The sequence below is a fragment of the Callospermophilus lateralis genome, chromosome 4 (genome assembly GCF_048772815.1).
Source record: "Callospermophilus lateralis isolate mCalLat2 chromosome 4, mCalLat2.hap1, whole genome shotgun sequence".
Lineage (NCBI taxonomy): Eukaryota > Metazoa > Chordata > Mammalia > Rodentia > Sciuridae > Callospermophilus > Callospermophilus lateralis.
Genome location: NC_135308.1, coordinates 110,525,137 through 110,540,384, shown reverse-complemented (window position 1 = coordinate 110,540,384; position 15,248 = coordinate 110,525,137). Strand labels below are relative to the sequence as shown.

At 42.1% G+C, this 15,248-nt stretch overlaps 1 protein-coding gene across 3 annotated transcripts in view; it reads right to left on the bottom strand.

The window, feature by feature from the left end:
* The window catches only part of Kif5a (kinesin family member 5A), a 31,953-nt gene extending 18,611 nt beyond the window's left edge, over positions 1 to 13,342 (bottom strand). Inside the window, exons 1-2 of one of the 3 annotated variants that reach the window (XM_076853050.1) lie at positions 13,211 to 13,339; positions 4,472 to 4,474 (exon numbers count right to left, since the gene is read on the bottom strand). In XM_076853050.1, coding sequence (XP_076709165.1) covers positions 4,472 to 4,474; positions 13,211 to 13,339 — 132 coding nt within the window. Of the gene's footprint in view, positions 1 to 4,471; positions 4,475 to 13,210 lie in introns of all 3 variants that reach the window. The other 2 variants (XM_076853052.1, XM_076853051.1) reach the window with 2 other exon arrangements.
* Between the last annotated feature and the right edge of the window lie 1,906 nt (positions 13,343 to 15,248).

The window sequence follows — 15,248 nt, the reverse complement described above, 5'->3', positions numbered from 1 at the left end:
GGAAAGATGTTGGAAAGGCACTCTTTATAAAGAAGGAAGTGTTATAAACTGATAAACTGACAGCACCTTTCTGAAGAATCATTCTTTTAAATTCCTAAACATCCACACTGTTCATACTCTCTACCAGGATTCTAGCGCTGAGAACACATTTTATAAAACACTTGGCAAAGAACTTAAAGTTGTATATAAAAGAATGTTCTCTGCAGTGGTTGAAGTTAGAGAAAAACTGGGCCAAGCATAGTGGTACACGTCTATAATCCCAATATCTGGAAAGCTGTAGCAGGATGATTACAAGTTCAAGACCAGCCTGAGCAATTTACCAAGACCTTGTCTCAAACATAAAAATAAAAAGCAGGTGTGGTGGCACACACCTGTAATCCCAGTGGTGGGAAGCTGAGGCAGGAGGATTGCAAGTTCAAAGCCAGCCTCAGCAACTTAGTGAGACCCTAAGCAACTTAGCAAGATTCTGTCTCAAAATAAAATATAAAAAGGGCTGGGAATGTAGCTCAGTGGTTAAGTGCCCCTGAATTCAATCTCCAGTATAAAAAAATAATTAATTACTTAATAAAAAATAAAAAGGCCTAGGGGTGTTGTTTAGTGGTGGAGCATTTGCCAAGCATGTGCAAGACTCTGAGTTCAATTCTTAGCATCACAAAAAAGAAAGGAAGGAAGAAAGGGAGGGAGGAAGGAGAGGATGAAAGAGGAATAGAGGGAGGGAGGAAGGGTAGAAAGGGAGGAAGGAAAAGTAACAGTAATTCAAATATCCATCAAGAGGTTGGAAGTGCTGGAGTTATAGCTCAGTGGTAGAGCGCTCACCTGGCATGTGTGAGGCACTGGATTCTAGTCAGGTATAGTGGCACACACCGCAGCACCATATATAAAACAAAGATCTATCAACAACTTAAAATATACGTATATATGTATATATATATGTGTGTGTGTGTGTGTGTGTGTGTGTGTATATATATATATAATTTATTTATTTATAATAACAATTTTTTTTATGGTGCTTGGGATTGAACCCATGGTGGCCTTATGCATGCAAGGCAAGCACTCTACCAATTGAGCTATATCCCCAGCTCCAAAATAATAATCTTTAAAAACATAAATAAATAAAAGGAAAAGGCTGGAGACAAGGTCAGGGGTGCACACCTGTAATTCCAGTGACTCAGGAGGCTGAGACAGGAGGATCACAAGTTCAAGACCAGCCTCAGCAATTTGGTGAGGCCTTAAGCAACTTAGCAAAATCCTGTTTCAAAAACCAAAACAAACAACAACAACAAAGACAGCTGGGAGTGTAACTCAGTGGTGAAGTGCCACTAAGTGTTCAATCCCCAGTACAAAAAGAAATTTTATTTAAAGAAAAGACTAGAGGGCTGGGGATGTGGCTCAAGCGGTAGCGCGCTCGCCTGGCATGCGTGCGGCCCCGGTTTGATTCTCAGCATCACATACAAACAAAGATGTTGTGCCTGCCAATAACTAAAAAATAAATATTAAAAAAAAAATTCTCTCTCCCTCTCTCTCTCTCTCTCACACTCTCTCTTAAAAAAAAAAAGAAAAGACTAGAGTGTGGCTCAGTGGTAGAGCATGTGTTTAGCATGTATAAGGAGTTTCACCGCGAGTTCGATTCCCAGCACCATAAAAAAAAAGAGGTTAGTTATAACTTTATTAAAATGAGTGAGACTGAGTCAGGTATAGTGGCACACACCCCAGTGATTTACAAGGCTCAGAAATGAGGATGGTAAGTTAGAGGCCAGCCTGGGCAGCTTGGCAAAACCTTGTCTCAAAATTAAAAATAAAAAGGACTTAGGGTGTGGCTTAGTGGTAGACTACCCCTGGATTCAGTCCTCATTACCACACACACAAAAATACTTGTGCAACTCAAGAACTGCTATCATAAATATATCATAAATTGATGTTATGCCAGGTGCAGTGGCCCAGCAGCTTGGGAGGCTGAGGCAGGAGGATTGTGAGTTCAAAGCCAGCCTCAGCAACTTAGCAAGTCCCTAAGCAACCCAGCAAGACCTTGACTCTAAATAAAATATAAAAAAAGGGCTGGGGATGTGGTTTAGTGGTTAAGTGCCTCTGGATTCAATCCCCGATACTAAAAAATAAAAAATAAATTGATGTTTTGATGTTTCCTAAATATATGAATCCATGTTCAACCTCACTGTCAAGCCAAACATATATTAAAACTATGAGACACTGTTTTGTTTTTTTTTTAAATCTACCAAAGTGGTCATAGTAAAATATTTGGCAATATACCTCACTCATGAAAATGTGAGTAAACAGATATTTGCTCATACTGCTAGAAATAAAGATAGGATAGGATAGGCAATTTGGAAATAGTTCTTACATTTTTAAATACATACACTTTTAAAAATGTATTCTATATACTCACTGCCCATATGCCCTCCTGCACCCCATTCAATTGTTTATAATGGCAAATTATTAGAACAATCCTAAAAGCCCAACAGTAGGGGAGCTGGGCATGGTGGTGCATGCCTATAATCCCAGTGGCTCAGGAGGCTGAGGCAGGAGGATTGCAAGTTCAAAGCCAGCCTCAGCACCTTATCGAGGCATTAAAACAATTTAATAGACCCTGTCTCAAAATAAAAAATAAAAAGGGCTAGGGATGTGGGACTGGGGTTGTGGCTCAGCAGTAGAGTGCTTGCCTGGCATATGTGAGGCACTGGGTTTGATCCTCAGCACCACAGAAAAATAAATAAAGGTACTGTGTCCATCTACAACTAAAAAAAAAATATATATATATATATATATATATATTTTTTTTTTAAAAAGGGCTAGGGATGTGGCTCAGAGCTTAAATGCCCCTAGGTTCAATCCCTGGTACCCCAAAAAATAAATCAATATCAATACAAATAAGGAGCTGTTTAAATAAATTATGGTATGTCTCTGCAACAATTATACAGATGTTAAAAAGAATGAATTGGGCTGGGGTTGTGGCTCAGCGGTAGAGTGTTTGCCTAGCACATGCGAGGCCCTGGGTTCAATCCTCAACATTACATAAAAATAAATCAATAAAATAAAGGTATTCCATCAAACTACAACTAAAAAATAAATTAAAAAAAAAAGAGAATGAATTGGACCTTTATGTGTTGATATGGAAAGATCTCCAAGACTCAACAGTGAGTTAACAAAAAAAAAAAAAAAGCAAGGCACAGAATGGTAGATATACTATGCTGTTATCTGTGTAAAAAAAAAAAAAGTACAAATGTATAGTGGTTTTAGAAGAGTTCGTAGAAACTGGTAACAGTTACCTTCCTTTTTTTTTTTTTTTTTTGGTACTGGAAATTGAATTCAGGGTTGCTTTACCACTGAGCCTTTTTTATTTTTTATTTTGAGACAAAGTCTTATTAAATTGCTGAGGCTGGCCTCAAACTTGTAATCCTCTTGCCTCAGCCTCCTGAGTCCCTGGGATTACAGGCACATCATGGTACCTGGCAACAACTACCTTCTGAAAGGAGAACTAGGTGGCCAGGGAAGAAGATAGCAAGAAGAATGACTTTTCATTGACTATCTTTCTCTGTCATTTAAGTTTTATTACCTAGGAATATGAAACATTCAAAAATTAAATTAAAAATTGTAAGCCAGGCATGGTGTCACATTCCTGTAATCCCAGCAACTCCAGAGGCTGAGGCAGGAGGATCCCAAGTTCAAAGCCAATCTAGGCAACTTAGCAAGACCCTGTTTCTAAATAAAAAGGACTGGGGATGTAGCTCAGTGGTAGAGTGTCCCTGAGTTCAATCCCCAATACTATAAAAATAGAGAAAACCAAAAAATAATAATAGCAATAAGTAATAACAGAAAAATTAATAAATAATAGAGATAAATAAACTGCTAAAATAAAAAATTGTAAAGTAATAAATAAAATTACTTAAAAAGATTTAACGGGGGCTGGGGATGTGGCTCAAGCGGTAGCGCACTCGCCTGGCATGAGTGCGGCCCGGGTTCGATCCTCAGCACCACATACAAACAAAGATGTTGTGTCCGCCGAAAACTGAAAAATAAATATTAAAAAATTCTCTCTCTCTCTCAAAAAAATGAAAAATTAAATTAAAGATTTAACGGGGTTGGGAATGTGGCTCAACAGTAGATCACTTGCCTAGCATGTGTGAGACCCTGGACTCAATCCCTAGTATCATAAAAAAAATTGTATAAGAAAATTGTAATGAGCTCTTTCTCTTCAATGAGGCTCCAGAGCTGCAGATGCAGAGATGCAGATCTTTGAGAAAACCATGATGGGCAAGACCATCACTCTCAAGGTCAAAGTGACACCGCTGAGAATGTCAAAGCCAAAATCCAAGACAAGGAAGGCATCAGCAATGTCTGATATTTGTAGGCAAACAGCTGGAGGATGGCTGCACTCTCTCAGATTACAACATCCAAAGAGTCCAGCCTGCACCTGGTCCTTTGCCTGCAAGGTGGAATCATTGAGCCTTCCCTGTACCTGCTTGTCTAGAAGTACAACTGTGACAAAATGATCTGTTGCAAATATTATGCCTGCCTGCAATCCCGGGGCTTTCAACTTCCACAAAAAGTAGTGTGGCCACTACAATACCTCCATCCCAAGAAGGTCAAATAAAGCCCCTCCATTGACTCTTTTCCCCAAAGGTGGCTCCTGCCCAAGCCCCATGCATGGAAGTTTCCCTTACATTGACTGGAATAGTTTAAAAAAATTATAATGAGTAAAATAGTCATCACGATTTATTAGTGGAGAAAATGGATTACAAAAAATACATAGGGCTGACACCCTGGCCCAATAGAAGAAAAAGTAGGCCCAAATCTTTATCATGTTGAATTAGGCACTGACTTCCTTAACACGATTCCTATATATATAGTACAAGAAATAAAATCAAGAATAAATGGGATGAATTGAAAAGCTTCTTCTCAGCAAAAGAAACAATCAGTGAGGTGAATAGAGAGCCTACAGGATGGGAGCAAATTTTTACCAAACACACATCAGATAGAGCACCAATCTTTAGGATATACAAAGACCTCAAAAACTTAGTACTAAACAACCAAATAGCCCAATCAATAAATGCGCAAAGGAACTGAACAGACACTTCTCAGAAGATGATATACAAATCAAATCAACAAATTTATGAAAAAATATTCAACATCTCCAGCAATTAGAGAAATGCAAATCAAAACTACTCTAGGTCTGGGGTTGTAGCTCAGTGGTAGAGAGCTTGCCTCACATGTGTGAGGCCCTGGGTATGATCCTCAGCACCACATAAAAATAAATAAATAAAAATAAAGATATTGTGTCCATCTACAACTAAAAATATATTTTAAAAAAACTTCTCTAAGATTTCATCTCATTCCAGTCAGAATGGTAGCTATTAATAATACAAACAACAGAGCTGGGGTTGTGGCTCAGTGGTAGAGCGCTTGCCTAGCATGTGTGAGGCACTGGGTTCAATTCCCGGAACCACATAAAAATAAAAAACAAATAAAATTAAGTTATGTGTCCATTTACAACTAAAAATATATGTATGTATAAAAAGAATACAAACAAAAAGTGTTGGTAAGGATGTAGGGAAAAAGGCACACTCATACATTGCTGGTGGGACTGCAAATTGGTGCAACCAACCTGGAAAACAGTATGGAGATTCCTTGGAAAACTTGGAATGGAACCACCATTTGAGCCAGCTATCCCACTCGTTGGTTTATACCAAAAGGACTTAAAAAAAGCTACAGTGATGTAGCCACGTCAATGTTTATAGCAGCATAATTCACATTACCTAAGCTATGGAACCAACCTAGATGCCCTTCAATAGATGAATGGATAAAGAAAATGTGGTACATATACACATTTGAATAGAATATTATTGAATGGAATAATATTAAATGGAATATTACTCAGCATTAAAAGAGAATAAAATCATGGCATTTGTAGGTAAATGGATGGAGTTGGATAATATCATACTATGTGAAGTAAGACAATTCCAAAAAACCAAAGGCCGAATGTTTTCTCTGATATGTAGCTACTGACCCATAATGGGGGTGGGAGGAAACATGGGAGGAATGGTGGAACTTCAGATAGGGAAAAGGGGAGGGAGGGGAAGGGAGAAGGTATGGGGGTAGGAAAGATGGTGGAATGAAATGGACATCATTATCCTAAGTACATGCATGAAGACACGAATGGTATGACTCTACTTTGTGTACAACCAGAGAAATAAAAAATTTTAATCTCTATATGAACTATGAAATGCATTCTGCTGTCATGTATAACAAACTAGATAGAATAAGTGAATAAATTTAAAAAACAAACAACAAATACATAGGGATGGGTGTATAGCTTAGTGGTTAGAGTGCATGGTTAACATGGACAAGGACCTGGGTTCAATTCCCAGCACCAAAAAATGCTTTTAATTACATGTATATGTATATGCATATATATATATATATATATATATATATATATATATATATATATATATACACATACACACATATATATAGTTTGTGATACAATTTTATTAAAATTAATGTATATATACAGGAAAAAACAGTCAAATTACTTAGAGTGATAAGATTTTGGGTAGTTTTTAGTTTCTTCTATAATTGTAATGTACCCCAATGTTTCTCCCACCCAGAGACCAAGAACCAAAAACAAACAAAACATGTATATCTCAGGACAATGACACTTATCTTTTCTCTATCAATGACTCTATCCGTGCTTCATGAAGTCAGGCATCCATCCAAAGGGGATTAAATATAACTCACAAGCCAGCCTTGCCTCACCCTTCTTTCCTCCTGGGAACATGGGCACCAACACCCACATCTACACACACACACTCACTCAAAACATTCCCAGTTGTAGGATTCCAGAAAACTCGCTCCATGGATGCATTAAAATGGAGGGTGCTCTCCAAATGCTGAAGCCAATATTTGCCTGAGGAACTCCTTATTCTTAGCCAAGGCTAGGAAGAAGGAATAGAGCAGAGAGGGAAGAAAGATGGGGTTCTCAGACCTGTGAGGACAAAAACAAACAAAAAAAAAACCCAAGAACTAAAAATAGGTGCATCTAGTAATCTCATGAGCAGGAAAAGACATGTGAAATACCTTGTAATTTGAGGCGTTCTAGAAAGAACTTCTAGCTACCTCCCTTCTCTTTGTTGGGTCTTTAAATTCCAAAGCTAGCTTTTTTCCTTCAAAATATTTTTTTCTGGGGCTGGGGTTGTGCTCAGTGGTAGAGTGCTCGCCTAACATATGTGAGGCACTGGGTTCGATCCTCAGCACCACATAATAAAATAAATAAACAAAACAAAGTTATTGTGTCCATCTACAACTAAAAAAAAAAAAAAATTTTTAAAATATTTATTCCTGGGGCTGGGGATGTGACTCAAGCGGTAGCGCACTCGCCTGGGATGCGTGAGGCCCAGGTTCGATCCTCAGCACCACATACAAACAAAGATGTTGTGTCCGCCGAAAACTAAAAAAAATAAATAAATATTAAAAAATTCTCTCTCTCTCTCTTTAAAAAAATAAAAAATAAAAAAATAAAATATTTATTCCTGTTAAAGTATAAGTTTCTTTTAATTTTCTACGGATTACTCTCAAGATGAATTATTTTTCTACTCTTTTCATAAGAATAACTAAGCCAGTGGTTTTCTACTTTTTCTGCCTCTAGACTAACCACCCTTATTTACATCTTTCATTATTACTCTGAATCAAACTGTAGTATATCGTGGGGATTCCTTATCAGAATATAGAGGAACATACACATAGCTAGCAAGTTTTTTCGTTGTTTTTTTTTTTTAATTCTGAGACAAAGACACGCTAAGTTGCTTAGGGCCTCACTAAGTTACTGAGGCTGGTCCCCAACTTGCGATCCTCCTGCCTCAGCCTCCCAAATTGCTGAAATTACAGATGTGAGGCACTGTGTCCAGCTCAGCAAAGACCATTTCTTATTTCCTTCTCTCTGCCTCTGCCCAGGCCATTTCGGAGATTGCGGATAACCACCTAGATCCAGAGTTTCTTGAAGGCAGAAATTCCTTCCAAATCCCCAAAGTCCCTGGCACACAGGACACTCTTCATAAAAAATATGTCAAATAAACATAGATGCTTATGAAGAAAAAAAGAAGATACTAGGGACCTGGAGGTTAGATAAAACTACCTGTAAGAGGGAAAAGTGTTAACCATTTTCCAATTTTTGGCTTGGAGGGAGACAGCATAAATAAAAATAACACCCAACTTCCCACCCAACTCTTTTTTTCTTTGAGACAGGATCTCACTATGTTGTCCAGACTTGTCTCAAATAATTTTCTGACCTTCATTTCTTGAAGAGTTAAGACTACAAATACACATCACCATGCTGGGTTTAACATCTAACTCTTACTGAGAGTTTACTTATTCTGTGTCTGTCACTGTGTTAAGAAATTTATATGTTGGGCTGGGGTTGAGGCTCAGTGGTATAGAGATTGCCTAGCATGGGTGAGTCACTGGGTTTGATCTCTAGCACCACATTAAAAAAAACTAAATAAACAAAATGAAGGTATTGTGTCCATCTACAACTAAAAATATAAAAAATACATTTATAGGGGCTGGGGATGTGGCTCAAGCGGTAGCGCGCTCGCCTGGCATGCGTGCGGCCCGGGTTCGATCCTCAGCACCACATACAAACAAAGATGTTGTGTCCGCCGATAACTAAAAAATAAATATTAAAAATTCTCTCTCTCTCTCTGTCTCTCCCTCTCTCACTCTCTCTTTAAAAAAAATACATTTATATGTATTAGTTAATTTAATGATCACAATAATCCTAGGAAGCAGGTGCTATTGTTATCCCATTTTACAGATGAGAACACTGAGGTCAGTCTGCCCACTTTCACATACCTGAGAAATGGTAGGGCACAGTTTTAAACTCAAGCAATCTGATTCCAGACTCACACCCAAAGTGATCAGAGAACCACAATATCAACCTGCATAAGATCCTTATCATGGCTTTTCATTCTCCTTCCTTTTGGGCATTTCCCCCAAGTATTTCCAGATGGAACTAAAGGCTTTCATCACTCCCTTTTTCCAACCTCAACCCCATTTTCAGAAATATGCATTTCTCCCACCCATCCTTTCAGAGGGCGACCCTCACCCTCTTCCCCTCTACGTAATCAAATGCCCTGCAAGTTGGCATGGTGTCGGAGACCAAAAGACTTGTTCCATTAGAAATACTCTGGGATTCTCTCCACCTTTTAGGAATGTCCCTGAGACAGATATCTCTTCCAGCCCTGCAGGCTTGGCATTCCTCATAGCCTTCTCCAGAGGGCCTCTCTTCTTTGTCAATCTGGGCTCTGTTCGCCTTTAACCCACTCCAAGCCTTCTTGTTGTCTCCTTGTCCATTTGTGCAGGAAAGGTCCAGCAGAGTGCTATAGTTTTTCATCATGTGTGTTGATTAAAGCTAATGGGGGACTAAGATCAGGGGCCCAAAGATGACCAAGCTGTTCAACTCTCAATAAAATACTTGGTAGAACCCAAACTTGAAGCAGCAGCCTGATTTCCATGGTGACACCCTTGGGGATTGTTGCTATGGAAATGCTAGAGAGACACTGGCCACAGTGATCATTACTTCCCCTCTCCATTTTCCTTAATGAGACTCCCCCACACTCTTCAGATATCAAAGGAATCCAAGGCCACCCTAAACCAAGCAAATTCTGTTCCACTAATCCTGCAGGTCCAGTCTAGCTTTTCTAAACAAGGTACTTGATGGTCCTGGTTTCTTGCATCTTTAAGAACCCTCTTAACTTCTGGGAGACTGTAGGGGGATAACCTGTGGACACTTGAATGCAGGAGACGGAGAGGGAGTGTAATTGTGTGTATGTGTCTGTGTGTGTTCTCAATGTCATCTTCTCCAGACCTGGCATGGATACAGCAACCCAGGCAGTTAAGCACTGGGATACTGATGAGAAAAAACAATGCAGAGAATGACCGAAATACTTAAATGGGTTCAGTGAAAAAGGCACACTGAATTCTAAGTGTACAAAAAGCAAAGCAAGACATATACCACATTGTGACCCAGACATCCTACCACTATGACTTAGGCCATTAACTTTGGCTACCCCCAGCCCCCAGATTCCTTGGAGAAGTCAGAGGTATGCAGGAAAATAGGGTGCACACAGCTCTCTCTCCAACTTATCCTTCCACCCTCTGCAAAGAGAACAAAACCCAAGAACATAAGGGCCTCCAAAGCCCAAGCCAGCCGCAGTGCAGCAGAGGTGAAGGGAAAAGCTGTCACAGGAAAAAGAAGAGCTCTGCTTTTTTCTTTCTTTCAGTCTTCCCTCACCTTCCCAGACATCCTGAAACGGCTTCCTCCACTGTTCCTCAGACAGTTCCCCACACACTGGAACCAAAAGGGATCAGGAGAGGAAAAAAGGTAGGAGATATCATTCCCTCACTGGGACCCTCAAGGATCTCAAAACCATGTCTCCTGGGCTGGGGATGTGGCTCAAGTGGTAGCGCGCTTGCCTGGAATGCGTGCGACCCGGGTTCGATCCTCAGCACCACATACAAACAAAGATGTTGTGTCCGCCAAGAACTAAAAAATAAATATTAAGAAAAATTCTCTCTCTCTCTCTCTCTCAAAAAAAAAAAAAAAACAACAACAACAACAACAAAAAAAAAAAAACCATGTCTCCTGCCAGGCACAGTGGTGTATGTTTGTAATCCCAGCAACTTGAGAGGCTGAAACAGAAGGATCACAAGTTCAAGGCCAGCCTCAGCAACTAAATTGCTGAGGTGGGAACCTCAGCAATTTAGTGAGACTCTGTCTCAAAATTTAAAAAAAATAAAATTAAATGAAAAAGTCTGGGGGGCTGGGGATGTGGCTCAAGCGGTAGCGCGCTCGCCTGGCATGCGTGCGGCCCGGGTTGGATCCTCAGCACCACATACAAACAAAGATGTTGTGTCCGCTGAGAACTAAAAAATAAATATTAAAAAAATTTCTCTGTCTCTCTCTCTCTCTCTCTCTCCCCCACTCTTTCTTTAAAAAAAAAGAAAAAGTCTGGGGATGTAGCTCAGTGGGTAAAGCATCCTGGGTTAACTCTCCAGTGCCAAAAAAACAATTATGACTCCTATAGCCCTCAGTCCCCTGCATGAAGAATTAATAGTAAGTCCTAAAAGGATATTGCCTGAAACAAAATGGCCCCATGCAAACATTTATCTTAAGTGAGAGACTGACAGGAAGACCAAGGCAAGGGAAGATACAGAGTGAGACAAAGGTACATACCCACAGATATCAGGCAGAACAGACAAGAAAACATTGGCTGAGGAGCTAAGATAGAATCTACATCAGCAGGGGCCTCGGCTTCTCTCCATCTCTCCTCTATCCCATCTCCAACAGGGTCTCTCCTGTTTTGCTGGACTGACTGGCAGATCAATACCTCAATCCCTCCTCTCAACATGTCTAACTTATCCCACACACCAGGAAAGCCCAAATAGCCTAAAGGAGTCACCTCAGACTTACTGGAAAATCCAAAACAAGGAAGTCACACTTAAAAGTAGAAACCTTTTGTGGCTTTGCTTATCATGACAGCCAGCTCCTGTTTATCAGCCTTAATATCTCAAGCAGACCCCAAGCTCCAACTCCCATGGCCTGTTGTTCTGGCTACTTAGAGAGGGGGGCCCCCAAGGGTTGATATGGGCTTTCTTTTAGACTGGCCAAACTTGACTGATCGGACTACAAGGCCTGAGGTCCTTGAAGCAAAAGAAACAGAGGTCCTCTTCTTATGTCAAACATATACTCTTACACACACACTCACACACACATCTATAAACATACATGACAAGGCAAAAGCACCACTGGAGTTCAGAGAGTGGGTGCGGGTGGTGACAGGTTGGGGGTGGGAGCTTGGGCCCTCCCTAAAGCCTGTGTATGAAACTCCTATTACTGACTCAGAAGGCCCAGGCATCCTTCCCTTTTTTCCCTCATTCCTTTAACGGCATGTTTCCAGGTGCTTTGTGTCAAGCGCTATGAATCAAAAATACATAAGAAGCACCCCTGACCTTGAAGATTGTCCTCATACATGCCCCTCCTTCTTAAATTGGCAATACTTTCCTAGCCCAGCACCCCCAAGCCCTACAGGATTTGACCCCAGGTCTCTTCACTACCCACACAGCCTGGGAAAGGTAGAGTGGGTAAAGCCTAGAAACTCCCTTTGGGCCACAGAAGAAGGTCCAGAATGGAAATGTGGGAAGGCAATATAATATGAAGGAAAAGGTGTGATTCACAAACTTGGATTCAGATCTATGGATTCTCAGCATGACCTTGAGAACGTCATTCAACTTCTTTTGGCCTCAATCTCCTCATCTGTAAAATGGAAATATCAATACTACTTTAGAGTGTTTTTTGAAGATTTAATACTCTACATAGAGTAATAAGTAAAAAATAAATACTAATTCTCCTTCTTAAGATCTCCTTCATGGGTAAGGGCTGTCATGATGAGGTAGAGGTCAACTGCTACTTTTTATTGGATCAACAGCAAGGATGAATAAGCAAGTATGCATTACAATCTCAGGGTTTGGATATGTTTATTTAGGGAGTACAGTTGGGAAGTCTGAAATCCTCTTCCTACTGTACCTGGGATGGAAAGGCAGATAGGTCCTTAGAATTCCAGAGGATTCCCCGAAACTGGGTGTGGCATCAATATATTTCTTTCCCATAAAACCCTTCATCAGACCTCAATCCTCTAAGTACAGAGGATAACTACTTTAGGGGAAAATGGAGGGCTTGGACCTAGAGCCCACTCCCATTCATACCTCCACAGAGAACCTGGACTACCCATCTCCTTTTTAGCCCATCCACTATCTTCTCCCTCCCTTCCTAGGATGTGGGGGTAAAGACCTAAGCCAATAACAAAGGGAAAATGCACTTTCTCTGGGGGAGAGAGAAAACATCAGAAAAACACGGGACTGGCTCCAAGGGGTGGGGATGTGGCTGCTCCCAGCCACGGAGAGTAGGGTCTCCTGATGGGTAAGGGGCCCCCTCCCACTCTGCAGAGACTTGGCTGCAGGCCTAGCCAGGCCACACCCAGCCATCCTGATGCAGGGGAGAAAAAGGTGGGGCTGCGGCGAATAGGATGGTGATTGAGCGGCGGGGAGGGAGCACAGAGTGACAAGCAAAGGCTAAGATTCTACGGGGGTGAAGATTCAGCCTCCCGCCTCTCCCCTAATTCCGTCCGGTAGCAGCACTCACTCCGATAACGACGCTGTCGTCCCCTTGGAAAATGGGGATGAACTTGTCTCCCCGCAGAATCTCCGCCTGGTTCAGGGGCCGAAATCGGCAGAGAACCTTGATGCTGCATTCGTTGTTAGTCTCCGCCATGGTGGTCGCCAAGTAGAGCTGGGGCACTTCTCAGGCTGCAGGAATGGTGTGTGCTCCGAAGGAGGGGTCGCTCAGCTGAGACCAAGACGGAGGACAGGTGCTCGATCGCTGGGGCCAAGAAAGCAGCTGGGGCGCCCGGACGAGGCTGCGGAGCAGGGCCGGGGAGCGGTTTAGTCTACTGCAGCTCTGAGATGCGGGCAACCTGGGCGTCTGGTCCTCTCTCCTTGCACTGCCTCTCCGCCCCTCGCGCTGCAGCCGCGCTGCGGGCCTGGGCGGGGCGCGACCGAGCAGTGAAGGCGGGGCTTCCTTCGTAGGGGGCAATCTGCTTGTCTTGGACCACCGAAAGGTGGGGCTTGGCCTCACTCTCGCCTTCTTCTCCCGCCCCAAACGCCAAAAGATAACCTTGCCCTCACCCTTTCCCGACCGGACTAGCTCACAGCATCCCACCCCCACGCCCCCGATCTGTCTTTTCTTCCCTCAGATTCCACCACCGGGATGAGGCGGGGGCTGAGGTGGGCCTGTGGCTTGTCTAGGGAAGAAGGTCCACAAGACTTCCAGTCCTTTTATTTCAGTGCATCCCCCAGCCTCATTACAGTACTCTCTCCAATCTGGGAACACATTTCTTCTCGTTCCCCTTCCCCCACAGACACACAAAAGCTGAACTCCAAACCCATTCAGCTTTCAAAGACAATTGTCTGAACCCCTGTGGAAGTGGGTATCCAGATCCCATTGTCATATGCAAGTGTCAAAGGAGGATCTGTTACTTCCTTCCCCTTCTACATCCAAAAGTGCACTCTTTTCTCTTCCCAACATACACACCAGGTCCCCAGGTTGAGGCAAGACAAACTCCTATTCTGGACTATCAGAATTTAAAAGCAGACCAAATTTTCATTTTTGTCTCATAGGTTGGGACTAGGATGGAGGTGGGCAAGAATAGGGGGATGGTGTTGAGAGTGGGTAAGGCTAGAGGGACTTTGACAGAATCTTTAGGGCAAACATCTGCATTTGTGTTTCAAGTAGGCTTAGGCACCTAATGTGAATGTTTGTTTCTAGTAGAAGTTACCATTGTCCCTACCCAAAAAACCCCATTCCCTTTCTTCACTGCTTCTCCACTTTCTCTGGAAACAACAAAACAAAACACCCAGAGGTTCCTTGTCCTTCCTGCACTTGGGTCAGACTCCTGCTGCAGCTCCTGAGCGGAACCACCCAGGAGCTGGCCAAATTGCTTTTTATCCAGAAGCTGCCCAAATTGATTTTTATCCACATCACAGGCCTCTTTTAGCCAACACAGAAGTGGACTGCAGAAGTTGAGACTCTTGGCGAGAGGGGCAGCATGATGGGAGAAGGGAGGAAGAAATGTAGGTTCTGTTTAGAAATTGGTCAGTATCTACAGTCACTTAAGACATTAAGGGGCAAGGGTAAGAGGCTAACGGCCTGGTCAGATAAGACCTAACTCTACTAAGGCCTGGGCACAGTGGAACACACCTGTAATCCCAGCAGCTTGAGAGGCTGAGGCAGGATGATTACAAGTTCAAAGCCAGCCTCAGCAAAAGTGAGGTGATAAGTAACTCAGACTGTGTCTCCAAATAAAATACAAAATAGAGCTGGGGATGTGGCTCAGTGGTTGAGTGCCTCTGAGTTTAATCCTGAGTACCCCTCCCCCCAAAAAAAACCCACTCAAATGAGAAGGTTACCCATATTGGACCTACACTTCTAACCCACTTTAAATCTTAAGGAAACTGAAGGAAGGGGGGTCCAGCGGAAGCAACTGAATAAGAAGGCAGTAGTCTGTGGGAGAAAAAGGCAGAGGCTTGGGGAGAAGCCAGGAGAGAGAACACAATGAGTTCCAAACTCAGGAACTCTCCAGTCATTTGGTTTGGCAATATTTCTGAGTTGCAGCATCCTGCAA